This window comes from Pygocentrus nattereri, chromosome 18 (genome assembly GCF_015220715.1).
Source record: "Pygocentrus nattereri isolate fPygNat1 chromosome 18, fPygNat1.pri, whole genome shotgun sequence".
In the NCBI taxonomy this organism is placed as follows: Eukaryota; Metazoa; Chordata; class Actinopteri; order Characiformes; family Serrasalmidae; genus Pygocentrus; species Pygocentrus nattereri.
Window position 1 is genome coordinate 16,201,736 of NC_051228.1, and position 26,606 is coordinate 16,228,341.

The 26,606-nt window shown below is 39.2% G+C and overlaps 1 protein-coding gene across 3 annotated transcripts; it reads left to right on the forward strand.

The window, feature by feature from the left end:
• Positions 1 to 1,579: 1,579 nt before the first annotated feature.
• LOC108425189 (kinesin-like protein KIF2A) lies at positions 1,580 to 25,364 on the forward strand. 3 transcript variants are annotated; one of them, XM_017693661.2, is made up of 21 exons: positions 1,580 to 1,753; positions 5,800 to 5,894; positions 7,531 to 7,659; positions 7,907 to 7,961; positions 10,892 to 10,996; positions 13,474 to 13,574; positions 14,904 to 14,999; positions 15,931 to 15,985; positions 16,101 to 16,263; positions 16,346 to 16,436; positions 16,560 to 16,623; positions 16,707 to 16,798; positions 16,966 to 17,108; positions 17,822 to 18,026; positions 18,126 to 18,236; positions 19,502 to 19,569; positions 20,603 to 20,716; positions 21,216 to 21,363; positions 22,307 to 22,408; positions 22,710 to 22,845; positions 23,180 to 25,364. In XM_017693661.2, the coding sequence occupies exons 1-21, from the start codon at positions 1,693 to 1,695 to the stop codon at positions 23,263 to 23,265; spliced, it is 2,220 nt and encodes a 739-aa protein (XP_017549150.1). In that variant the 5' UTR covers positions 1,580 to 1,692; the 3' UTR covers positions 23,266 to 25,364. The 3 variants fall into 3 exon arrangements, with proteins under 3 accessions (XP_017549150.1, XP_017549151.1, XP_017549152.1); XM_017693662.2 differs by having other exon boundaries at positions 20,603 to 20,686; XM_017693663.2 differs by lacking the exon at positions 20,603 to 20,716.
• The last annotated feature ends 1,242 nt before the right edge of the window (positions 25,365 to 26,606 follow it).

Here is a 26,606-nt window from a genome sequence, read left to right on the forward strand (position 1 = left end):
AGCTTCAACAGTGTCCTCAGTTCCCAAACGCTTATTGAGTGTTGTTAAAAGGAAAAGTGATGTAACACAATGGTAAACATGCCCCTGTCCCAACTTCTCTGGAACGTGTTGCAGGCATCAAATTCAAAATGAGTGAATATTTGCAAAAAACAATAAAGTTTATCCGTTTGAACATTAAATATCTTGTCTTTGTAGTGTATTCAATTGAATATAGGTTGAAAAGGATTGGCAAATCATTGCATTCGGTTTTTATTTATGATTTACACAACGTCCCAACTTCATTGAATTTAGGGTTGTACATTCTTTTCATTACATGTAGACCTTCAATCTGATGAGGCAAAACAAAGCACTACCTGCAGTAAACGCATTGTATAAAGGATATCAAGAAAAAGTCAGTTTGATCAGAGGTGTTGATACGCACCAAATCAAAAACTTATCTTTGACTTCTGATTGTGTTATTGTCCACAATAACATTCCTGACATCTATAATTACCTTGTAAATACTGCATTGGCCTACAAACTGCAGCATTTATTCCATCTCTAGAAGGGTTATAGGATGATATTTTGTCTTGTAATATCTATTACACCATCAAATGCTGTTGTGGTTGCAAAAGTGAGAAATAGTGACAATCATGTTTGATGGGGTTAATCAGTGTTGTCTTAACATTAGCTTAAGCTATGTGAGCCTGGTTAGCGTTTTGCCATTAATTGCATTCTTTATCTAGCTAAAGCATAGTTAGACTGCACACATCAGTTATCAATCAATATCTGTTGTCAATAGTGAACTGTTCTCAACACAAAGGCAAAACTACAGAAGTCATCCTCCAGGAGAGCAGACTTTAGCCCTATTCGAGCTGGATTTGTGTTAGCAGAGGAAGTCCAGTAATATAATTGTGGTGTAATTTGACTGGCTGATTTGTGCGGGATAAAGGATCTATGTAATTTACCGAAATTTACCAAAGCACCCCAGTTCGAAACAACATCATGTGGAAGTTTACCTCAGTATTATGCGACAGGCGCCGCACTACTGAACAATAACAAAGCATTGTGCAACTAAATGTTAAATATGCCCCAAAAAAGAAAACAAACAACAAAACGCAACGCTGGACGAGGAAGGACAAATTACATCTCGTTTTAGTGAGGGGTGACGCCTCTTATCATTGGCAATTCCAAATGATGGTGTATAATCATAATTTAGGAAATGTGACATCAGTCGAGTGTTCCGTGCTGGTGTTTGTCAGCCTAGCGCTGGTCTGGCACAAGTTTATGTTGGTTGACCAGCATACTAGCATTTGAAGCACAACATATGCTCGTCTTGCTGGTGACCAGACATGCTGGGTTGTGCTGGTTTTTCTATCCGGAACAGTAAAAATGTTACCTATTATACCTTTAATGCAGCAAAAGAAACAACGTGTATATTTGACCTATTTTGGTTAACGTCCTATTAAGTTGTACTGCGGTACAATTACCAGTCCCCGGTGTATACAAAAAAGGAGAAAACTGTGATTTTTCACGTGATTTTTTTTCTTCTCAAACGGAGTGCAGGGCGACCAGCTTGTTTGGCGCATGCGCACTCCTTCCTCCTCCCGCCCGGTCTGCGCTGCCTGCGCCGCCTGCGCCCAACAACTTAGTCCCTCATTAAGCCCCCCAAATACAGCCAGTGTTACAAATAGTCCCTTTTCCACATGAGGCATGGCGGGTATATTCGGAAAGATTTTAATCGGCATTTACGTGGAAATCAAGCGAAGCGACGGTAAGTGTCAGCGCTGAGTGCAGCAGTGAGGATGCGGCTCGGAGCTCCAGCAGCTTTGTTGCCCGGTAACTGCGGCCTCAGTGGATGGGCTTAGCACGCTAGCTAGCTAAATTTAGCAAACTAAAACGACACACTGGCGTTAATGCGAGCAAAGTAGCATACAAGATACGAAACTAAACCTTATTAAAAGCTCGTGTCCCCATGTGCTTTGCTTTGCGCATGCCTTGGTGCACTTGCCGGCCAACCTGTCTTTGCTGCATCGTGCTAGCCCGTTAGCATAGTCCCCGAAAACGCCCATCGTCTGAAACAAATGGCTTAACGTTAATAACTGTCTAACGGCGGATAGCAACAAGGACAAAAATGCGTTCAAAGGTGTTAACGTTTAGCAACTTAATGGCCATACTTTTCAGTGAAAGCTAACGTGTTGTTTCTGTGTTGCCTCCAGTGCTCCAGTGTCCGCCCTTGAATGAGCTGACTGGTGTGCCAGTTTGGGACGAAGCTTAAGTCAGCTTCTTATACGCCAGCTTCTTGTTCGAATTTTCCCATTCCACCTTAAATGGTGCAGCAGTTACATTCTGGAACGTGAAGGTTCGAACAAGAAGCTGGCGAAAAGAAAGCGAACCTTAGCCTCGTCAGTATTGGTGATGCAGCTCGTAGCAGATGCAGGAATGGACATCTGCAGCACACAACAGAATGTGCGGTCAAGCATCTAAATAGTTGTTCTTGTTTGTAAACTGCATAAAATATAGTCTGTGCAGCATTGATGGCTAGCATATAATGCATATTTTACTGGTTTACTAGTCTGGGCGTCATTTACTCAATATTGTAAGACATACTGAGAAAAAAGTTTTTCTTTTGGAAAACCTTTGACCAATGTTATGCTACCTGTATGAGATGTTCTCCCATTTTTTCAGACATTCAGTAGAGAAATTTACCTGTTTATGCTTGTATGCTTTATCAGTATTGCAGAAATTTGTAGTGGTCAGTCTTTAGGCCTAGCTGAAATTTGCCCCAAGCCTTTTCAGCCACGACCCTTCATTTAGCTCAGAGAAAATAGCATGAGTTCATCATTCCACTTGGGAATGCACAATATGTGTCTGTATCTGTGTGTTAAAAGATAATTATTTAAAGTTTTCTGGCATACAGATGTTTACATTAAAGTTATATTTCATCATTAGATATTTCAACATTCAATAATTTAATTATGTATTTATTGTACCCCGCAAGAACCAAGCCTTTACATGACGCTGGACGACTGAGCTAAAATGTCTACGTTCAGTTAATTTTCTTGTATTTGTAACCTTGTATAAATGCATATTACATTTCTCTGTATTGCTAATCCAGGTACAGCTGTTTATATATCAGCATTTGTAGATGTATACATATATTGTACTGTATCAGCATTGGTTTACTTGTACATGGAAATATGTCAGATATTGTCATTAGCCTGTCATTAGCCCGTGTGTCAATCTTTAAATTTTGGTTGGTTAGTGTAGTGGTTAAGACCTCTGCCTTCTACACTGTAGATGGGTTCAATCCCCTACCTGGGTAAGCTCCCTACACTATACCAATAAGAGTCCTTGGGCAAGACTCCTAACACCACCTTGGCCTACCTGTATAAAATAATCCAATTGTAAGTCGCTCTGGATAAGAGCGTCCGCCAAATGCCATACATGTAAATGTACATATTTCATTTGTAGTTTTTGATTTGGTCAGGGAAGCTCCTAGTACCTCTCCTAAAACTAATTCTCTTGGTGTTTTCTTAAGTTCCTAAATGTGACAGTCTGCCTCAATCTGCATCAGCCTATTATTAATCCTCACAGTTCAAAGGTGTCTTGAGATCCACTCGGTTATCCTTCCTCATTTTAGCTGTTACTTTATTTTGACAGTCTAATCTTATCATTCTGCATTAGCCAGCTGCCAGCTCATCTGAACATTTGCCTTGGGTTATTCTCACTGTGACTGCTCTATGACCAGCCATATCAGGCTGAATTTTCATTTAGTAGTGAACCATGGGAAATAATCCTATCAGATGATAAGGGCCACATATACGATGGACTAGACTTGAATCTTAGGTGCCTGTAATTATGTTTACTTAAACTGAGATACTTCTAGTGTGACATTTGTTAATTTCTTCCACCTTCTGTCAATATTTAGATTTAAGTGTTGAAATACTGAGAGATGTGTACCAGAGGTATGAGAAAATATAGTCAAAATACAGACATGGTTTCTAAAACTTTTGGATTAGGCTCCTGCATTGAAGGTATGTGTCAGTGAGAATGTGTACATCTCTGTGTATTACAGTAGGAGCATGCTAGGGCCTTAGTGTCAGAACATTGGTAGATAGATGTTTCAGTAGGAGGCTGATTTAAAACATATTGCTGTGTAGCTCCATCAGTTGTCAAATGTAGAATATTTTAACTGTCCACCCATTGTAAGTCACTAGACAGACATTGTCTGGAAAATGAATGAGTGAAAATGTAATTTTCCTTTTGAAAAAGGGGTAAGAAACGTCCCAGAAGAACGTTAATATAACTGCATAAATGCATGAGTTTAGTGTGTATAGAATGATGCCTGAACCAGACCAATAATGATTTAAACAAAGCAACAGTGTTCAGTATTAAATTGCTTATGTTAATTACACATGACAAAACCAGACAGGTGAGGATGGAACTCTAGCTTTAAACCTTGTATTCAAACACCCGGCCAAAAATGTTGCCAAATTCTGTGTCACGATTGCTATTCTGTCTCACGATTTATATAAAATTCAAATATATTTTGTACAACTTTAATATTAATAAATGGAGCACTATAATCCAATGAGTTTTTGGGGTAACAAATTCCAGCATGTGGTTATAAATTATAGTCATTAAAGTATAGCTATTAAGAAAATGTGTTGATTAGATTTTGCCTCATATAATATATATGAACCCAACAATAGTCTTAAGTTTCAGATTGTCTTATTTTCCCTACTGTTTTTAAGACCACACATTTCCTCTGCAGAGGAAACATGCATCAAATGGCTTAATAACTGGCTGTCATGCAGATGGCAGCAATGACATAATTGCATGGGGTAGCATTAAGCTAGCAAACACTGTAGTCTGCACCTGCTTCCATTGCTTCCATTGCATACATTAGCTGGTGATGTTAAATATAACAGGATGTTTTGTAGCATAGTATGACCTGTGTGGTTAAGCACAGCTTAATAAATATGTTAATAAATATGTTAATATATATAATTTAAAAAAAAACTCATTTATACCAGCACTGATGGCCATTTATATTAGAGTTGCATGATATACAGAAAGTGCCATATTGTGATTCTGCTACATATTGTAATTGACATACATTCTATGACATATTAAAAACACATTGGTGAACCTTTGGTCAGGTTGGTCTGGATTCTCACAGCACACTGTTGTCTGTTAATGATTCATTTGCATATTGCAACATTCTGTTGTAAAAACTAGTGATTTAATACCAATCAACAAATTATAAACTATGAGCCTCTGGTGTCATTTACATATGATTCATTATTGTTACTTGTAACAAGTGAATGCTGAACAACAAATTTACATATTAATTTACAGGTTTATTAGTTAATGCTTATAGAGGTCTATGGACATTGCAGTAATGTCGCAATTAACGTTATAGGTGCAGTTAAAATAAAGCCTTTCCAACTGCAACCCTGTGTTTGGCTAAGAGAAAATGGTTCAGCAGAAGGGCACATATCAATATTAGTTGATCATTCCTGTGCATTTCTTTTTCTTTCTTTTTTTTGGTTGTGATTGGGATAATTCCAAGTACTTGTCAGAAATATAATTCTTTTTAATCTTTGTAATGTAATATTTTACATCTCAAAGCATTCCATCTTAATGTCTCTTTTCATGGAAAATGCATTGTCAAGTATAGTTTGTTTCCATTTCCTTTTAGATTTCAGACCAGTTTGTCCACAAAATGAAAACTTGTACATAGTTATTTTGTTCAAGTTGACATGTCTATCCTGAGAGATCCAGCCAAATTTCTGTTGTCTGATTTCATTGCAGGGCGAATACACCAAGCTATGGTCACGTCGCTTAATGAGGACAATGAAAGTGTGACTGTGGAGTGGATAGAAAATGGAGACACAAAAGGCAAAGAGGTAGAGCCCTTGTTTACATCTCCTTTGCCTCAAAGCTCATCTCTTTTCCCTGAAGAAGAGGGCTGCAACAGGTGCTGTTGAGGGCAGTATTATAACATCATATAAATGTCTCAGGGGCCAAAAAGTTATGATTAACACCCCAGGTTTGTGTGTTGACACCAGAACTGTATGTTTTTGAACTTGCGAGTTGACTGGTATCTCTTCTTGTGCTTTACTTGGCACTTTCACTTCTTCTCAGTTAATGTGTTGGATAAAGAGAAGCAAAACAATTTTTGTATCTTTGTCTTAAATAATGTCCTGGCACCTCAGTTCAGGTTAAAGAAGGAAATTGGCAAGCCAGTGCAATGTAATGTAAAATTGAGATACACTATATTTCCAAAAGTATTTGCTTTTGCATGCATATGAACTTGAGTGGGATCCCATTCTTAATCCATAGCATTTAATATGATGTCAGCCCACCCTTTGTGGCTATAACAGCTTCAACTCTTCTGGGAAGACTTTCCACAAGCTTTAGGAGTGTGTTTATGGGAATTTATGACCATTCTTCCAGAAGCGCATTTGTGAAGTCAGACACTGATGTTGGACGAGAAGGCTTGGCTCACAGTCTCCGCTCTCCACTCTAATTCATCCCAGAGGTGTTCTATCGGGTTGAGGTCAAGACTCTGTGCAGGGCAGTCAAGTTCTTCCACACCAAACTGGCTCTTCCATGTCTTTATGGAGTTTGCTGGTGTGTAGTCATGTTGGAACAGGACGGGGCCAAAGTTGGGAGCATGAAATTGTCCAAAATCTCTTGGTCTGCTGAAGCACTAAGAGTTCCTTTCACTGGAACTAAGGGGCCGAGCCCAACTCCTGAATAACAACCCTACTTCATAATCCCCCGCCACCAAACTTTACACTTGGCACAATGCAGTCCGACAAGTACCGTTCTCCTGGCAACCGCCAAACCCAGACTCGTCCAGACAGAAGCATGATTCGTCTCCAGTCCAGTGGTGGTGCTTTACACCACTGCATTTGACGCTTTGCTTGGATGTAGCAGCTCTGCCATGGAAACCCATTCCATGAAGCTCTCTACGCACACTTCTTGGGCTAATCTGAAGGCCACATGAAGCTTGGAGATCTGTAGAAATTGACTCTGTAGAAAGTTTCCGACTTCTGCGCACAATGCGCCTCAGCATCCGCTGACCCCGCTCTGTCATTTTACGTGGGCTACCACTTTATGGCTGAGTTGTTGTAGTTCCCAATCGCTTTGACTTCGTTATAATACCACTGACAGTTAATTGTGCAATATTTAGTAGCGAGGAAATTTCACGACTGGACTATCACGGTACCACTCTAGAATTCATTGAGCTCCTGAGAGCGACCCATTCCTTCACAAATATTTGTAGAAGCAGTCTGCATGCCTAGATGCTTGGTTTTATACACCTGTGGCCATGGAAGTGATTGGAACACCTGAATTTAATTATTTGGATCAGTGGATTTGGTGAGTGAATACCTTTGGCAATATAGTGTATGTAGGTTTTTTTGCCGTATCTGTCTTGTTTTCTACAAACTTCTCAACAGCTCAGGATCTACTGTGCCAACAAGCATAGTGTGGGTGAATAACCATTCTGGACATTTATTTGTTTTGCCTATACAGATTGACTTGGAGAGCATTTTTGCACTAAATCCAGATCTTGCACCAGAGGAGGAGATTGCACAAAGTCCAGAAACTCCTCCTCCTGCCTTGTCAAGTTCTGTAAAAGTTAACAAGATCCCCACCAATAAGGTTTGTTACTAAGCTTGCACTGCATAATAAAATGTTATCTGAATACCTGTGCATGTAACTTATTATAATTAAATGTATTCTAATTTATGGAATTTATTTACTTTAGCACATAGAAAAGATTTTACACTTATACACTAATTTAAGTGAATAAATTGTCTTACTGTTCATTTTTTATTACTTTGATGCATATTGGACTTCTTATATTGTACCTGAATGATGGATTTTTTCTTTCATTTGTTGTGCCTAGAATCGTCGGACAATAGCGCCACCTAAGAATGAAACACCAGCACGGGATAACAGAGGTAAACCAAATATGCCAGTTTAGTTAATAGTGAATGGTTTTAAAAAAACTTAATATCCTCATACCTGAACTCTTTTGCACCTAAAACAAATATTTACTTTAACTTTTTGATTCTAAAACATATTGTTCATACTTGGTGTCACAGTAATTCTCCTAAACACTGTACTGTAATGGTTTTCAAATACACTCTTAAAAACCCACCATTTAATAATCATTCCCTTAATCATTCCCCTTTATCAACAGAAATCAGAAGAATCATTGGTTGTAGGTTAGTGGTTAGTTACTGCATGTATTACAGTAAGGACATACAGTCATATCCACTTAGTACCAAGGTGTGGTACACCATATATATCTCACACTCACCGACCTGTTCCACCACATCCCAAAGGGGCTCTATTGGATTGAGATCTGGTGACTGCGGAGGCTTTTGGAGTACAGTGAATTCATTGTCATATTTAAGATGATATGAGCTTTGTGACATGATGCATCGTCCTGCTGGAAGTAGCCATCAGAAGATGTGTACACTATAGTCGTAAAGGGATTGACATGGTCAGCAACAATACTCAGGTAGACTGTGGCATTTAAACAGTGCTCAATTGGTACTAAGGGGCCCAAAGTGTGCCAAGAAAATATCCCCCACACTATTACACCACCACCACCAGCCTGAACCATTGATACAATACAAGATGGATCCATGCTTTCATGTTGTTTATGCCAAATTCTGACGCTACCATCTGAATGTCGCAGCTATCGCAAACTTCTGTGAAATCAAACTGTCCACCTAGGAAGCAACACTGATTGACAATCAACTTCACATGCTGTTGTGCAAATGGAATAGACAACAGGTGGAAATTGTTGGCAATTAGCAAGACACACTCAATAAAGGAGTGGTTCTGCAAGTGGGGACCACAGACCACTTCTGTGTTTTCTGGCTGATGTTTTGGCCACTTTTGAATGTTGGTGGTGCTTTCACACTCGTGGTAGTATGAGACGGACTCTACAACCCACACAAGTGGCTCAGGTAGTGCAGCTCATCCAGGATGGCACATCAATGCGAGCTGTTGCAAGAAGGTTTGCTGTGTCTGTCAGCGTAGTGTCCAGAGGCTGGAGGCGCTACCAGGAGACAGGCCAGTACACCAGGAGACGTGGGAGGAGGCCGTAGTAGGGCAACAACCCAGCAGCAGGACCGCTACCTCCGCCTTTGTGCAAGGAGGAACAGGAACTGCCAGAGCCCTGCAAAATGACCTCCAGCAGGCCACAAATGTGCATGTGTCTGCACAAACGGTTAGAAACCGACTCCATGAGGATGGTATGAGGGCCCGATGTCCACAGATGGGGGTTGTGCTCACAGCCCAACACCGTGCAGGACACTTGGCATTTGCCAGAGAACACCAGGATTGGCAAATTCACCACTGGCGCCCTGTGCTCTTCACAGATGAAAGCAGGTTCACACTGAGCACATGTGACAGATGTGACAGAGTCTGGAGACGCCGTGGAGAGCGATCTGCTGCCTGCAACATCCTTCAGCATGACCGGTTTGGCAGTGGGTCAGTAATGGTGTGGGGTGGCATTTCTTTGGAGGGCCCACAGCCCTCCATGTGCTCGCCAGAGGTAGCCTGACTGCCATTAGGTACCGAGATGAGATCCTCAGACTCCTTGTGAGACCATATGCTGGTGTGGTTGGCCCTGGGTTCCTCCTAATGCAGGACAATGCTAGAACTCATGTGGCTGGAGCGTGTCAGCAGTTCCTGCAAGATGAAGGCATTGAAGCTATGGACTGGCCCGCCCGTTCCCCAGACCTGAATCCGATTGAGCACATCTGGGACATCATGTCTCACTCCATCCACCAACGCTACATTGCACCACAGACTGTCCAGGAGTTGGCGGATGCTTTAGTCCAGGTCTGGGAGGAGACCCATCAGGAGACCATCCGCCACCTCATCAGGAGCATGCCCAGGCGTTGTAGGGAGGTCATACAGGCACGTGGAGGCCACACACAATACTGAGCCTCATTTTGACTTGTTTTAAGGACATTACATCAAAGTTGGATCAGCCTGCGGAGTGTTTTTCCACTTTAATTATGTGTGTGACTCCAAATCCAGGCCTCAATTGGTTAATAAATTTGATTTCCATTGATGATTTTTATGTGATTTTGTTGTCAGCACATTCAAATTTGTACAGAACAAAGTATTCAATGAGAATATTTCATTCATTCAGATCAAGGATGTGTTTTTGAGCTGTGTGTGTGTGTGTGTGTGTGTGTGTGTGTGTGTGTGTGTGTGTGTATATACACACACACAATATAAAATGTACACATACAAGGTAAGGTTAGATGAACAAAAAAGCTTCTCAGGGTAGATCACTTGTAGATCTACAAGTGGTCTTGGCTACAGTAGCTGATTCAATGTCTAGATATTAATGTACTAATGAACTGGTTTAGTTAAGCACCATCCAAATGATTGTCTCAGGCTTTTAATTGGAAATAATCATTAACATGTAAAGGGTAGATATTAATTGGGGGCAGTCGTGGGCTGGAGGTTAGGGAACTGGCCCTGTGACCGGAAGGTTGCCGGTTTGATCCCCAATGCCGACAGTCCATGACTGATGTGTCCTTGAGCAAGACACCTAACCCCCAACTGCTCCACTGGCGCCGTGGATAGGGCTGCCCACCGCTCCGGGCAAGTGTGCTCACTGCCACTAGTGTGTATGTGGTGTTTCACTTCATGGATGGGTTAAATGTGGAGGTGGAATTTCCCTGTTTGTGGGATTAAAAAGGTATCACATAACTTAATAGATTTTAGAAGGTGTTTGCATTGAGGGTAAACAAGTAATTATAATAGTGTATTGCAACAACTTATTATTGCATTGTTGTAAGAACCATCGTTCTGTTTTGTAGACTTCTGAATTCTGTAACACTTGGTGTCTGATTAGTTGTAGGTACTACAAGAGCAAGGCCCAGCCAGCAGACAGAACAGGCTCCAGCACCTCCAGCACCTCCTCCCATCCAGCACCAGACCCTGCAACAGCAGCAGAATGGTACAACAGCAGAGTTCATATCAGAATGACACAGCACAGAACAGCATTGAGCATCACGGCAGAAAAGTGCCTAGTACACAGTACAGCATTGCATTGCATGATCAGCTCAAAATGCTCAGGTCAAATAACAATATAACATAAAAGAGCTCAACAGAACCAAGAGTGGGTGACATGAGAAAAAAATAACATAATGCACAATACATAATAATGTTTAGGTTTTAGTTTGTTTTTGAGTAAGTACTGTTTGCAGTAGTGCCGCTTTTCAAATAGGCTTTAAAATAGTGCAGTGCATTTTTCATTCTATGTTTGCAAAAAAACACAAACTGGGGAAAGAAAAACAATTAGTACAAATACAAAAGGCAAAACAAAGAACCTGGTGAAGCTTTAACTGACCCAGGAGCGGTGATGAATAAAACATGATTTGCATGGAAGAGCAACCTCGTCACAGAAGTCAACATCTTGAGTATGCAAACAATATCTAGCCCGTGGCATTTTGGAAGCAAGTTCTGTGGACTTATGAAGCAGAAATGGACTATTTGGCCACATTTACCAAAAGTATGTTTGGAGAAAAAAAGAAAGTACACCTTGCCAGATGTTTAGCTTGGGGGTGGACCTATTATGGTTGTGTGGCAGCCACAATCTACATTCTTCCTACCACTTAGCCCTTAGCCTTCTGTTTTGCGCGTTCATGTCTAGGGTTAGGGTATCCCAATTTTTATTGAGATAGAGGGGTAGGGTGAATTGTTAGGGCTACATGGCCCTCCAAACAGGTTTTTTTTTAGAGGCACTCCAAATGGAGTGTTAGAAGAAAAAAAGAAAAACCTGCAAGATGGCTGCGCGAGTGACCAAAGAAGTGCACAAATATATTTTCCCCATTAAAAAATTATGATAACTACTGTATTACCTTAGCTTAATGTTGCTTAATGTCGTTTTCTTCATAACGTGCATTAAAAAATCGCTAAATAGCATGCTAATGTCTCAGTAGATAGCTAGCTAACTTTCCTGTTCCACCTTAAATAGTCCAGCAATACTGATGCCTGAAATGGCAGAATGTAACTGCTGCACCATTTAACGGGAACGGGAGGAACGGGAAAATTTGAACAAGAAGTTGGTGAGTACCTGACTTCAGCTTCATATCCCTAAGGAATTAGGGGTGGGCGATAATAAATAATTGTCTTAAAGCCCAGCAGTGAGGTTGCTGAACTTTTCCCTTCTCTGCTATCACCTGCATAGCACGAATAGTTTTTTTTTTTTTTTTTTTTTTAATTTATTACATTTTTTAAAAAAGTATTTGTAACCTAGTTCCGAGAGGTTAGGGTGACACTCGAAAACAAGGGGTAGGGTAAAAAGAAGAAATGGGATGGGCCTAAGTGTTCTACACAGAAGAGTGGGTGAAAATTCCTGAAACAAGAATAGAAAGACTAGCTGGGTACAAAAAGCATTTAAAAGCTGTTGAATCTGTCAAAGGTGGTGTCAAGTACTGCTTTAGTAAAGTGTTGATAATTTGGCAATTTCCTCAATTACTATTTTAATTTAAGGTAATTAAATACAAAGTAACTAAATTCAACAGAATTAACGCAGAAAAATACTTTTGATACAAATGTTGTATTTACTTCTTTTCACTTGAAAGATCTGCTATAATTTTTATGATTAATGTAATTGTTCATTGTTTTATGAGTTTTATACTGATCATCTATACTAACTACACCCATGATATTAAAGGAATATGGTGACAATAACATGGTATTGCCCCCCAGATTGCTCTGTTGACCAAATTAGTGTTGTCATCAAAGAACTTGCATATGGGTGAATAACATATGGGTAAAAAAATTATTTAAAAAAACCCATAAGTAAGATCTGTTCTACTTGGGTACGTTTGCCATTATAGCCTTGAATACAACAAGATTTTGTCACTAATGCCAAAGCTTTGTTTGATTTTTTTTTTTTTTTTTTAATTTTTTTTTATTTATTGTAAATTGTGCCATTAATTAAGCATGCTGATTGGATGCAAGTTGTCCAACTGTGTATGTATAGCCAACCGTTATGTTTACAAACAGTCTTTTTTTTTTTTTTCTTTGTTAAGCATGTTTGACTATGAGAAGAGGAGTTTGATCTCTTGAGTGATAGAGTATATCAATCACACAGAAGACTTGTAAAACAAAAGTGGAGTGGAGAGCTGTCAGAGGTTTGAACAATGCTAGTGTGTCTATCGAGGAAAAACAAAAGAGGCATTTAGAGTTGTTTTCCAGACACCTCCGAGATGTTGCCTCTTGTCTCCATTATTTGTCATGCAGTCCTCCTAGTGACACTGGTCAATACCTCATGCATCACAATTTGATGTGTGAGTTTCATTTAGCCTAAAAATGCCTTTATGTTCTTAAACTGTCTTTGTTGTGTTAGAATCATTTTAACTTCATTCCAGATTGACATTCTGTTTCCTATGTCCAAGAAGGTGATGTGTTGTTATGTGCATGCAGCTCGCAGGAAGTCGAACTGTGTGAAGGAGGTGGAGAAACTCCAGGAGAAGCGTGAGAGGAGGCGCATGCAGCAACAGGAGCTGAGGGAGAAGAGAGCGCAGGTACAGGAAGAGAGCACCAGCCTGTTTACCTACTGTGTAGTAGAAAAGTTCACAATCATCCTCCAAACAAGGAATATTCACTTACATGAAATTTATTGCATACCACGGTCTGGATAAACAAATTAATGTAAGTGAATAACAACAATTTCCTTTAAACGTTTAACTATTAATGATAATAGACATCAAATATACTTTGAAGAACACAGTTTTATTTTGGATGTATTTTATTAATCTATTGAGCATTAACTGGCTATTAACTATTTAGCAAAAAAAAAGTGTAAAAAAATGTGAAAATATATTTAAAATGTATTTATCCCCAGAACACAAAATAAACATTACCAACAAAAAAATAAAATGCATTTTATTAATTAAAAAGAAAATTCAGTTAATATGAAGAAAAATAAATGCTATTCTTAGTGATAATTTTATGTACTTGGTTTATTTTATTTTCCTCAGAACAGGTTAATGCAAAGTGATTTGTTTCATAGTGGTACTGGTGCTTAATCTTTCCATTTTTGATGAGCACTACGAACTTGGAACAGATGTAACAGATTGTTTTTTAAATAGGCAGGAAACATATTTCTCTGCTCATTTATTTTTTTAAACAGTTTTTTGTCCTCGACTTCCCTTTTTGAACATGCCATGTTATTTCACATCTCAGACCCAAAATAATAAATAAAATGTAAAAATCTAACAATATGTTTGAAATGATTCTCCTTCTGCCCTTATATCTAGCCCTGTGGTCTCTGTTCTGATGAGCTGCCTTTCGGCTAATTTGTTTACATAAATGCATGTGATTGGATAAACTGTAACACCGGACTGATGCTGGTTCATGTTCATGTAAATCATGAATGCAGCCATTTTTTAAAGATTTTAATCAGCCTTGCTACAAATTGCGTGGTTCGATCCACTGAAACACAGTTGACTGTGCCCACTCAAAGTACATAGGATTGATAGAAAGTCCACTGATAAGCATTGCAAGCAGAGCTTTAACATGCTTAATTGTTTGGTTTATGGTGAGCGCCATAATATAGACTTCAATAGAATTCTGTCATTAGCAACTTGAAAATTCACTTCTGTTCAGGTAACAGTGGGGAACCTTTCCTTTAGACTCCTTTTTGGAAATCATTGCAAGTTTTTCTTTTTGGGTGCTAAAACAGAGTCAGACAGAAATACACAAATGTTGCACGTATTACATGTTCCCCATGCTCTGTGGTACTGCATTCTTAATGACTCATCTTGGACTGGCCCTTCCTGATTTGGTCTTTAAAGTGCTTTTTTAAAAAAAACATAAGTGATGTTTTTTTTTTTTTTTTTTTCTCCATAAAGGAGGTCGATGCCACAACCCCTAATTATGAAATTATGTGCATGATCCGGGACTTCAGAGCAAGTCTTGACTACAGGCCACTGACAACTGCTGATCTGGTAAAAATTTCAGTTTTTCCTCAAAACACTTGTGTCAGTTAGTTTACTACAATAATAATATGTGCAGTGAGGGGACAAGTATTCTGACAAGTGTTTTTATTTAATATTGTTCCATTGCGCACATCCATTTAAGATTTACACATAAAATGTGACTTTGTACTCATGAATAAGAAATAAAAGGTATGTATTGTAGTGTCTGTGCCATTTTCTCTTAAGGAAAACGCTCTTTATTGAAACAGCAGAGAGGGGAACTACTTATGCAAAGAGGAATGTCACCAACCAAAAAACACTACCCAAACAGAGTGAACACTTGATGTACGCTGATGAAGCCACAAAGTACACAAATACAGCCAACATGTTCACACATCTTAACAAGCAGCGACATTTAACACCTTAAATTTAACTAAATATATGTTGCAGTTAAGGCGAATGGCATTTTGGGAGTCATGCTCCTCTATGCTCTCTTAATTGGCCCAAACTTTAAGTCCAGTGGTGCTGCCACAGTATTCATAAGCAAGCATATCTCATATAAGCATATCTCAAGGTTACAGTGGTTCCTTTGATAGACTTGCAATTCAAAATCAATATTGATTTTTTAAATAGGATTAATGATTGTCATCTTTGAAAATGTCAAAGCGCTCATTCACCCTGATTGCTATTTGTTGTCTTTGCTGTATTCATTTCTAAAACTTTACTTATTGATTTTATAAAAATGTGTTTGTACAACAAGTACAACATCAAAAGACATTATGCTTGGAAATCTGAATTGGATATGTGTACTGGAAGTATACTTAATAAAATGAAAAAAAAAGAAAAGAAATTTCATAATCACAAAAACAAAAGTATCTGAATACTTGTTTCCCATTGCTGCAATTGCCAAACACTGTTTGTTTATTTGTAAAGTAACTGAGGTGTATGCCTTTTTTCCCAGATTGAGGAGCACAGAATATGTGTATGTGTGAGGGCACGGCCACTGAACAAGAAAGGTAAGTACTGAAAATTTAAAGTAGCTCAATGAAGCATTTTGATTTTATCGCTTGAATGAAGTGATGACCACTGTTTAAAAAGATCCAATAATCCATTGTAAATCTTCTGTTTCAGAAATGTCCGTGAAGGACTTGGATGTCATTACCATCCCTAGTAAAGACGTGGTCATGGTCCATGAACCCAAACAAAAAGTGGACTTAACAAGATACCTAGAGAACCAGACATTTCGCTTTGATTATGCTTTTGATGATACCACCACAAACGAAATGGTTTACAGGTCAGACTTTTCTTTCTACCAACAAAAGAGCTGACTAAAAGACTTTGCATTTTTTGTGCAAGAGTTTTGCTTGATCTTTCAGGTTTACAGCTCGGCCGCTTGTAGAGACCATATTTGAGAGGGGAATGGCTACATGCTTTGCTTATGGGCAAACGGGAAGCGGCAAAACTCACGTAAGCATCATTGTTAAGCTTAATAACAACAAGCACTTCAGAAGCTTTAGCAGAAAAGAATACATTTTCTCTAAGGACCATTAACCCAAGCCAAACATTTTAATAACTTTTTTTCTGGTCCAGACAATGGGCGGGGATTTTTCAGGCAAAAACCAAGACTGCTCCAAAGGGATCTATGCATTGGCAGGTTGTATGGGGCGCATGGCTCGCAATAGTTTTACTCATATTAAAAGCTGCCCTTTCCTTTAATCGAACTGTATTTCTTTACAGCACGAGATGTTTTTCTAATGCTGAAGAAACCAAACTATAAGAAGTTAGACCTCCAAGTGTATGCTACCTTCTTTGAAATTTACAGTGGGAAGGCAAGTAGTCACTTCAGACTTCCTCCAAATATTATTTCATAAGATTTTATAATTGCATTATTCATACATGTGGGTTGATTTGAAGGAGATCACCAAAGCCTGAACTGGGAAAGGTAAAGACACTGAAACATCAAGCATACTTGACTTGTCCCTATGTATGCGTGCAGGTTTTTGACCTTCTCAACAGAAAGGCGAAGCTGCGAGTTCTGGAGGATGGTAAGCAGCAGGTGCAAGTTGTAGGACTACAGGAGCGTGAGGTCAAATGTACTGAGGATGTCCTCAAGCTCATAGAAGTTGGCAACAGCTGCAGGTAAAAAAAAAAAAAAAACCACAGTTTTCACATAGTGCCAAATGTAGTAGGTCAGTGTTTGCTTCTTCCATTATTTGCTTCTTTAGTTTTGCCTTAAACTTACAAGTCATAAGACCTTATAGCAAGAATGTTACAGTGTATAAAAATATGAGCTGCTAATTTGGTGGTCTAGTAGTGGTGTAATCAAATGGTTTACATGCTTTGTGTATCCGTCAAGTTACATGGAAACCTCACACTCAACTAGTTGCATGAATGTTTCACTGTGTAAAATAAATAAACAAACCATTACTTTCAGTTTCCCAATCCTGGTCCTGAAGTACCACTATGCTGCACATTGTAGTGTTTTCTTTGCCCTAAAACACATACTTAAAACCAGGGGGAGCTTAACTGATAAGTTGGAGCAGGGCAGTTTAACAAAATATATATAAAATATTCTGCAGGCCCAGGGGATTTTGTAATTTTGTGTGTAAACCCTGCATGCTCATAAATGTAATAGAAATAAAACAAAAAATTGTAATCCCAGGTAGACCCATTATGAAACATACTTATTATGCAAACTTCCACTTATTGTCAACCGTTTCAGCATAATGTTTAACAAATGGCAGTTTTCTGTTGAATACTGGTGGGTTCTTACACACACAGTTGGGAACCACTGTTTTGGGTCCTTTGTTACCTACTGACCTCTTTGTTTGATTCTTTGATTTCTCCTGTAGAACATCTGGTCAGACCTCAGCCAACGCTCACTCCTCACGTAGCCACGCAGTGTTCCAGATCATTCTACGAAGGAGGGGCAAGATGCATGGCAAGTTCTCCCTGATTGACCTTGCGGGCAACGAGAGAGGGGCAGACACGTCCAGCGCTGACCGCCAAACTCGCCTAGAGGGGGCCGAGATCAATAAGAGTTTACTGGCTCTGAAGGTTGGACTACCCACAAACAAATGCATTGTCACCTTCTTGATATTCTGTCTTTTTGATATTCTCTGTGTGCGCTAACACTGTTAACTTTCTCCTTGGCAGGAGTGCATCAGAGCATTGGGTCGCAATAAGCCTCACACTCCCTTCAGAGCTAGTAAGCTTACTCAAGTTCTGCGAGACTCGTTCATTGGAGAGAACTCCAGAACATGCATGGTGAGAAATTTCTCTGTCATTCCAGCTTGGTCTTGTCTATACACCACTAATACACCAGCATTACATACATATTTGTATATTTCTGGATGGAATGTCATTTACCTTGACATTTGCCAAAATACACTCACTGGCTACTTTACTAGGAACACCTGTACACCTATGAAATCATTCAGTAATCCAGTGCAAGATGGGTGGTGAGTATTTCAGAAACTGTTGGTCTCCTGGGCTTTCAGTCAGTTTCTAGAATTTTCTTTGTCAAATTTGTTCAAGCTGATCAAAAGGGTACAGAAACTCACATAATCAGTCTTTACAACAGAGATGATCAGCCAAGAAAAAGAATCTAAGGCTGAAGACAAGAAAAAACATTTCCTGATGCGAAGAATCTTGATTTCTGCTGGAACATGCAGATGGTAGAGTTAAAATTTGGAATACAGTGTGAATCAATGAACCCAACCTACAGTACTTTATACTGATGGTGGTAGTGGTGTAGTGCTTTCTTCACACACATTCACCCCCTTAATGTCAATGGAGCATTGTTTTTCAGTGCAACAGCCCATATGGGGGGTGTTGTCGACCTTCCGCATCTCTTTAGGGCCACCATTTATCCATCTTCTAATGGCTACTTCCTGCATGATAATGCACTTTGTCACAACACACAAGTCATCACAGACTGGTTCCATAATCATGACCATGAGTTCATTGAACTTCAGTGGCCTCTCCAGTCACCAGCACAAATTCCAGTAGAGAACTTCAGGATGTGAAAGAATGGGAGATTCGCTGTATGAATGTGTAGCATTTGAGTGTGCTGGGGGGACAGTATTGACACGTCTAGCAGTGTTGTATTAGGGAAAACTTACAGCGCAGATCCTAGATTAGCACTTGTACTCCAAGAAGCATGAATATTGCTCATTAACTCAAATGCATATACTCAGATATGTGAGTGAGGTCAAGGGCTGAGAGACACATCTTTGTGACGTCTCCAAGTCAAATCTGATAATGCTGAAAGCCGAACTTCATTAATGTGGACTTTGCCGTTACACTTCATTAACTACAATAGAAAGGCTTCTGAGAAGGAAGTTCTGCCACGTGAGGAAGCCTTTTAAGTGATCCTGTTCAGCTTGTCATTATTGAAATGCAGCATTTCATGCATTGGGATCAATATTAGTCTAGTGTGGTTCCCAGCATTAACCCCAAGTTACAGGAATGGCTAATGATCTAATGATATTCATATAATCATTAATAACGCAATTCTGTCCTGTCTACAGATTGCTACTATCTCTCCTGGCATGGCTTCCTGTGAGAACACATTGAATACGTTGAGATACGCCAACAGGTATGTGCACAGCTTATGAAATATATATCCAAAGCTGATCTTACTGTTAAAAAGTACAGTCCTTTTTAAAGCTTTTGTGTGTGCAAATCGATTCTTATCCCTGAACCTCGTTAGTAATGAGTCTGATTGCTAGGCCCAGTAAAATAGCAGTATGTTTTTTCAGGTGAGAGTGCAGATCTCAGCTTGGCTTCCCATCCATACATAGTTGGTGTTCACACTTAGTATAAGCATTAGAACTTACTTTTATGGGACTTCCAGAACTGAAGTTTTGGTTGGAATAAACAGTAATGGAGCAAATTTTATACATAGTGGATGACTAACTGCTAATTTGTTTTTGACTGGACCATTATTATTTGTTCAGAAATAAATCAATGTAAACAAAGTCATTCAGAGTGGATTGATGCAAAAAAGTTCATTCTTAACTTGCCACGTGAGAGTTGTTCATATTGGTTATAGGAGCCAGACGTCCAAAGCATTTAATGTCTATAAAAGCTACCGCAAATAAAGTTTGCCTGTATGTATAAGGCATTGCTATATGATAGTTTTAGGATCAGATTTTGGTTTTGGCCTGAAACTTTTTTTGGAAAATCCATGCAGGGGGTTGCATGCAGGCTGCTGGGAGGCAAAATAGGACCCAGAGAAAACTTTTTATCATTACATATAAAAACTCAGAAGACATGTGTTGGTTCACTGTTCATTTTGGATAGTAAATAAAATGGCTATATTTGCATTGTAGTCATATATGTAGTCATACCCCTGGCTCTTATCACCACCAACTGTAAAGAAATCTGAATTCTCTACAGTGGCGCATGTCTAATACTACTCTAAATCGTTTTGTTTACATCTTAGCAATTAAATTATGCAGAAATGTTGCAATATTCCCTTTTAAATGGGTGTGGAATTAGGAATTAAAGATCCATTCCAGCTTCATGTCCTTTACACCTTTGACTGTGCCATGTTAATGGTGAGGACTGTACTTCTGCTCACGGGCTCCTTTCTCTGTCCCACTGGCTATGTGTGCTGACCTTGTTAGGGTGAAGGAGTTTGGGATAAGCCCCTCAGACATCCCCTTCTCTCAGGGGGGCGGTGGCCGCTCCGAACTTTCTCCCACCTACGAGTACGATGACTTTGCTTCCTCACCCAGCAGGTCTCCCTTTTTCCACCTCATGCACGCTTCCTTAAACACTCCTCTGTTCTGTCTTTGTTAATGTTAACTGCATTAATGAGTTGCTCTCATTTCAGTATGGAAATGCTTTTGTGTACCTTTTTTATGCTTTTTTTGGTGTGTTTTTGTTGTTGTTGTTGTTGTTGTTGTTGTTGTTGTTGTTGTTGTTGTTTGTTTGTTTGTTTGTTTGTTTGTTTTTTTGTCCTTTGCTGTCTCACCAGTCAGTGTTGCAGTTTTGCATAACCACATTTGGGCATGTTTTAATCATTTTTTGTTTGGCGAATTCAAGGTCTGTGTCCTCATGCTTGTGTCTTTTAAGCTAACTGAATTCATTCAAACATGCACTGTGTGAATGAAGAGCCTACAGTGATCCTCCTCAGTTAGTTTCATTCATCATCTGGCCATGAGTCACATCATTAACAACTTGTTCCTTTGCAGTGATGATGAGAAGTTGAGTTTCTCTCTCTCTCTGTGTGTGAAGGGTGAAGGAACTGACCGTTGACCCCAGTGCGGTGATGGAGGGCCGAACAGGAGGCCACCAGATGACTCAGCTAGATGTATTGGAGGCGCAATGGGGAGTGGGAAGCTCTCCTCAGAGAGATGATCTCAAACTGCTCTGTGAACAAAACGTAAGAGAAACATTTACCAGGACATGCTGAACGTTTCCTTTTAAATATATCTGTTGTCCTGTCCCCCAGCATACTGTGGTGAACAATATATCTATAAAAATATAATGATATATCCCGGGATCATACTAAAGAAGGATGCCGACTTGAATTAAATATTAAGGAGGGAGCAGGAAGTCATTGCAAGAAATACATGGTCATCATTTTACCTCAAACTCTGAACTCTGAAAATAAGGATAGTTAAAAGATTGAAAACTCGAGTGACAGTCAGAAAGATCAGTAAGTAGATAACACTGTAGTATAGATTTTTAAAAAAAATAAAGGTACATATTTACAGATACAAATTGATTTTCATTGTTTCATTTGTCAAGTCTTGATTGTCTCTACTTGAGCTCTTCTTGTATACTATATAAATTGGTTTGGCTGAGAAGTAAAAGTTCATAGGCAGAACCTTTTCAGTGCTGCCCTCCAGCATAACAGGCCCCAAAACTGCAACCCTTAGAATTTATCAGTATGAGTCATTTGAACATGGGTGCATATAAAACTTTAGCTTCCACTAATAGGTCCAGTCAGATGCCTAGTTTTGATCATTGAACGTGGTTTTATTGAAAAACTACAATAAGAAACACATGTAAGAGCCCACATGTTTTATTTTCAATACACTGTTCATTTTTTTCACATTTGTCAATGCTGTATTGAAATCATTACACCGTTTGAAATAAGATCATTGACTTCATCAACATGGTCTACAAAATGCAATTTTTCAAAATATTAAAACTATTAAAGTACAGTATGAGGACATTGTACTCTGGGACATTGTAGTTAATATATACAAACAGATGTGTTTTGTGTAGAATGAATACTAAAAGTAAGTTTGTATAAACAAGTGTGTGTGTGTGTGTGTGTGTGTGTGTGTGTGTGTGTGTGTGTGTGTGTGTGTGTATAGGAGGAGGAGGTTTCCCCTCAGCTCTTCACTTTCCATGAAGCTGTATCTCAGCTGGTGGAGATGGAGGAGCAGGTTCTGGAAGACCACAGAGCTGTGTTTCAGGTACATGTTAACATTAGCATGATTCTCTGTCTTTGTTCATACAAGTTTCCTTCACATTTGATACATGGCACCAGCTAAGAGTGAATTTGTGAAGTATTGTACGTAGCTCCACTTTGTTTAAATCAGCTTCATTAATTTTGTTATTTCATTTGGAAACTCTGATGGTTTGTGCTAGTCTCCAAAACAGGTCTCACAAATTTAAAACTTTAAGGTGAAAAGGTTTCAAAATGTTATATTTTTTAAATGTATGGTTTGATGTGGTTTGACTGTGCATGTCCTGTGTTTTATTGTTCCACTGCAGGAGTCTATACGCTGGCTTGAAGATGAGAAAGTTCTTATAGAGATGACAGAGGAGGTGGACTACGATGTGGATTCGTACGCAACACAGCTTGAGCAAATTTTGGATCAAAAGATTGATGTTTTAACGGAGCTCAGAGGTAACTGATTATTGGATTGGATTGGATTATTGGACTTCATGTTCTTGTGCTTGTTTCTGTCTGAATCACTGATCATTTTTTTAATCCACTTAAATCATCTTGCAGCACTAGATCATAAAGCATGACTTAACATAAAGCAGTGCAACAGGAATTATTTCTCTATTATAATTTATTTTTAATATCAACTGAACAGCCTCATAGTTAATGACATTTATTAAATCGAACAAAAACAGCCACTTGATTTGAATATTTTCAGGAGGTTCATGAAAATACATATGTGCACCATATTTGTTCATTTGATCTCTGGAAAATGTCTTTTTCCCTTCTGAAACAGATAAAGTGAAGGCATTCAGATCTGCTCTTCAGGAGGAGGAACAAGCTAGCAAGCAGATCAATCCCAAGCGGCCGCGAGCCCTCTAAAGCCCCCCCAATCCTCCTTGATGCCCTCTAACCTCTCAATACTGTTCCCTCAGTACTGCTTCAACATCCAGCCGCTAAAAGAGAAATCTACAGTTTTTTATTAGCTTTTCACCCTCAACTCCATCTCCATGAGTAACTTAACAATCGGTGTTGTGTCGATTCCTTTTCGTTTCCAGGAGGGTTAATAAGCACATTTTGAAGCCTAATTGTATAGTATTAGAATTAATTTCAGTTCACACTAAAATTACTTTTATAATACTCTACAATTTAAAGGGCCATAAGGGTATTAGTAAAGGGACATTTTGAATTAATGCATGCACATACCAGCTATGATTGTACTTATGCATTCTCCTAGACCTGACCCATTGAGCCTGTAAATATAACGTATCATTAGATACGGCTGCTCTTAAAATATATACTGACTCCTCGATTTACGTGACAGCAGCATTTCTTATAAAGGGATACAGCTCTTGGTGGAGTACGGCCTTCATAAACACTGAAAATACAGCATAAACTGCATGTTTGCATTAAGCAACATTCAATACTAAATGCTTTACATTTACAAAATCTCTGGTCTTAAATTTACAAGTGAAATTGGCACCAAATTCAGAGTTATAAAAAAAAACCCTCAGAATTAGTCATTTTTTGTGTATTACGGCAAATCGTGTGAGGAAGTAAATTTTGCTTCTTACTCTGTTACAGTGGCCTCAGTAGCACTAGCAGGTTCTCAGCAACATGAGAGGAGTGACAGAAAGGGCAGACATTAGCTTGAAGCTTTAATATCCAGGTTGAGGGGTAATCACTTAAGGTAGTGATTCTTAATCACAGTCTTGGGAGTGTTTTCCTAAAGCAGGAGTTTCAGTGAGCTGGATAACAAAGTGAAATTCCACTGATTTTTGCATATTTCAGTCACTGGGATGTAAACTCATTCTGAGTGGTTTAATCTGAAATGGTTCATTGGAGACAAATTTACAGACAGATTTCTTCACAGTGGTGGTGATAGGAACCAATGGGTCATAATGTCTACAACACAAATATAAGCCACAAGCCTACATGTGTCTTCAGAGTTTTAGGTTTAATGTTGAGGGTAAAATTGTGGTAAATCTGAAGAATGGGTACTTTGGGTACTTTTTGGTTTCAGCATACCTTTAAAATCTTCTCTTAAAACTATCATGACAGTTTTTCAGGCATCAGGCAACATATTCGCAACTGTTTTATGTAATAACTTTGTGAGGGAGCATTTAGAGGTATTAAACTTTTAAGACGACTGGGTCCCATCACCACCACTCTGAACAATTCTGACTCGGTCGAGTTTTCTAGAATGGAGCATTTTACGTCAAACACCTCTGAATGACTTCATTCATATTGTAATGATTTATTTCTCGGTGGAATTCATTTTAAGGCTGGAAAGGAGGATTGAACCAGTTAGAACGTACCTGGCTACTTCTTCCATTGGTCAGACTTTGCTTCAGCCTTAAATTGTCTGGCTAACTGAGAAATGATGCTTAGTGGAATCATCTTTAGCTGATCCAAAGTTCCTAACATGGCTGAAGACTCCAGAATGATCAGGACTGGATTTTTAAACTGCTAAATTAAAGACTGTGACTGAGATAAGTAGCACAACCCATTCAGTAAAAGGGACTTTAGAAAAGGGAAGTGTTGTCTTGGTTGAGATTAAAGTAAATTTATAGGTGAAAAAGGATAAAGCGTACTTGTAGATACAGTCGTATCTTCGATGCGTAAATCGAGGAATCTGTGAAGTTGTGGATGTTCTGAATTCAGCTCCGTTACTGTAACTGCCAATGTACTTTTTTTCTTGTATGCACCCATACACAACATGTTCAGTGTTTGTTTGCTAATGTATTGTTTACAAAAGCAAAATCAGTACATTCTACTGATGTTTACTTCTTATTGATCTTGTAAAAAAGGGGAAAAGAGAATCATCTCGTTTTAAAGCTGTTTTTAAAAAGATGAAAGATAAAGTCCTGGTAGCACTAAAGTGGGAGTAACCGCTGCAGTGTAAAAGTTTATGGTACTCTGTGTGCGTGTGTGTGCACATCTGACATATTGCTGGAATAAAGAAACACCTGATGACTGGATTTGTTACTGTCTCGCGTTTATCCCGTTATATCAAAAACTCCACTGCAAAAACGCTGGCGGGCGTGAGCGAGTCCTCAGTTAACAGAGCTAGTTAAAAGGGAGGTCTACCAAAGAGCTCGTAGAGAGAATTACACGAATCTTCCGGCTTTCTCAGACGCTAGACGCGCTCCCAGCGAGTAGAAATGAATCGATTAAGATGGAGAATTTGAGCAAATTCATAGTTTATAAATGCTTAAAAAGGATACATTTATATCCTGGGCACATAGCAGCATAAAACATGTTACCATGTTTTTAAATTTGAGTTCTGGGAGTTTAAAACGGCGCCTAGTGTATGTTCGTGACAGCCAATGAACTGCTTCGCTAGCCAACCAATCAGCACTCAGTAATGCCAGCGTCCTGCTACTCAAAACCCGTTTGCTACAGAAAAAATGAAACATACAGGCAAGCGTTTTTATCCTTAGTGAAGTACATCTTTCTACTTTCTAAAATTATATGAATGCTCACGGCAAGTCATTAGAAACTATTTTTGATGGTTGAGCTCAATTTTACACAATTTACGTAATTCACGTTTGTGGGATTAAAAAAGTATCATTTAACACCTATTCATTGAGGACACGCTGGCGGGCGCCCTCTGCTGTTTCTGATATAACGGGGTAATCAGGTAGATGCCAGACTCCTCAGTAACCGGCTCTGGTATTTCTCCTCTCTTTTCACTCTGGAGAACTTCAAACCTACAACTGACACCCAGACTAACGGTTCAAATACGTATTTGAAATCACTGGTTAAATCGGACAAAATTGCATAAGTAGTTTGTAGCGTTCGGCTCAAACAACGCATTATTTATCCAGATTCTTCGGGCTTCGTTCACGCAGATTGTTTTTTAAAGTGAAAGGCACAACTTTCCCCATAAACCTGATGCTATTTTGAGTGTTACGAGCTTTCCAGTGAACCAGCGAGCAAGTGGGCCGCATCTCCACAGCACCTTCAAAAAACAACTGGAACTAAAAGAACAAAAGCACTACTACATTTTTCGCCGCTGGAACCAAATAACCTGAAGGTAACAATTCAGTTGTGTTTTGGTCATGTGTGGCGCTGTGCTAGATATACACGTGTAGATGCCGCGTGGGTCCAGCCCGGCATGTCAACGGCGCCTCCATTTTAGGGCGGAAAATATCGCTGCTGGACTGCAATCAGTACCGTTAGAGAGCGGCAAGATACTCTCCAAAATTACAGTATTTCAG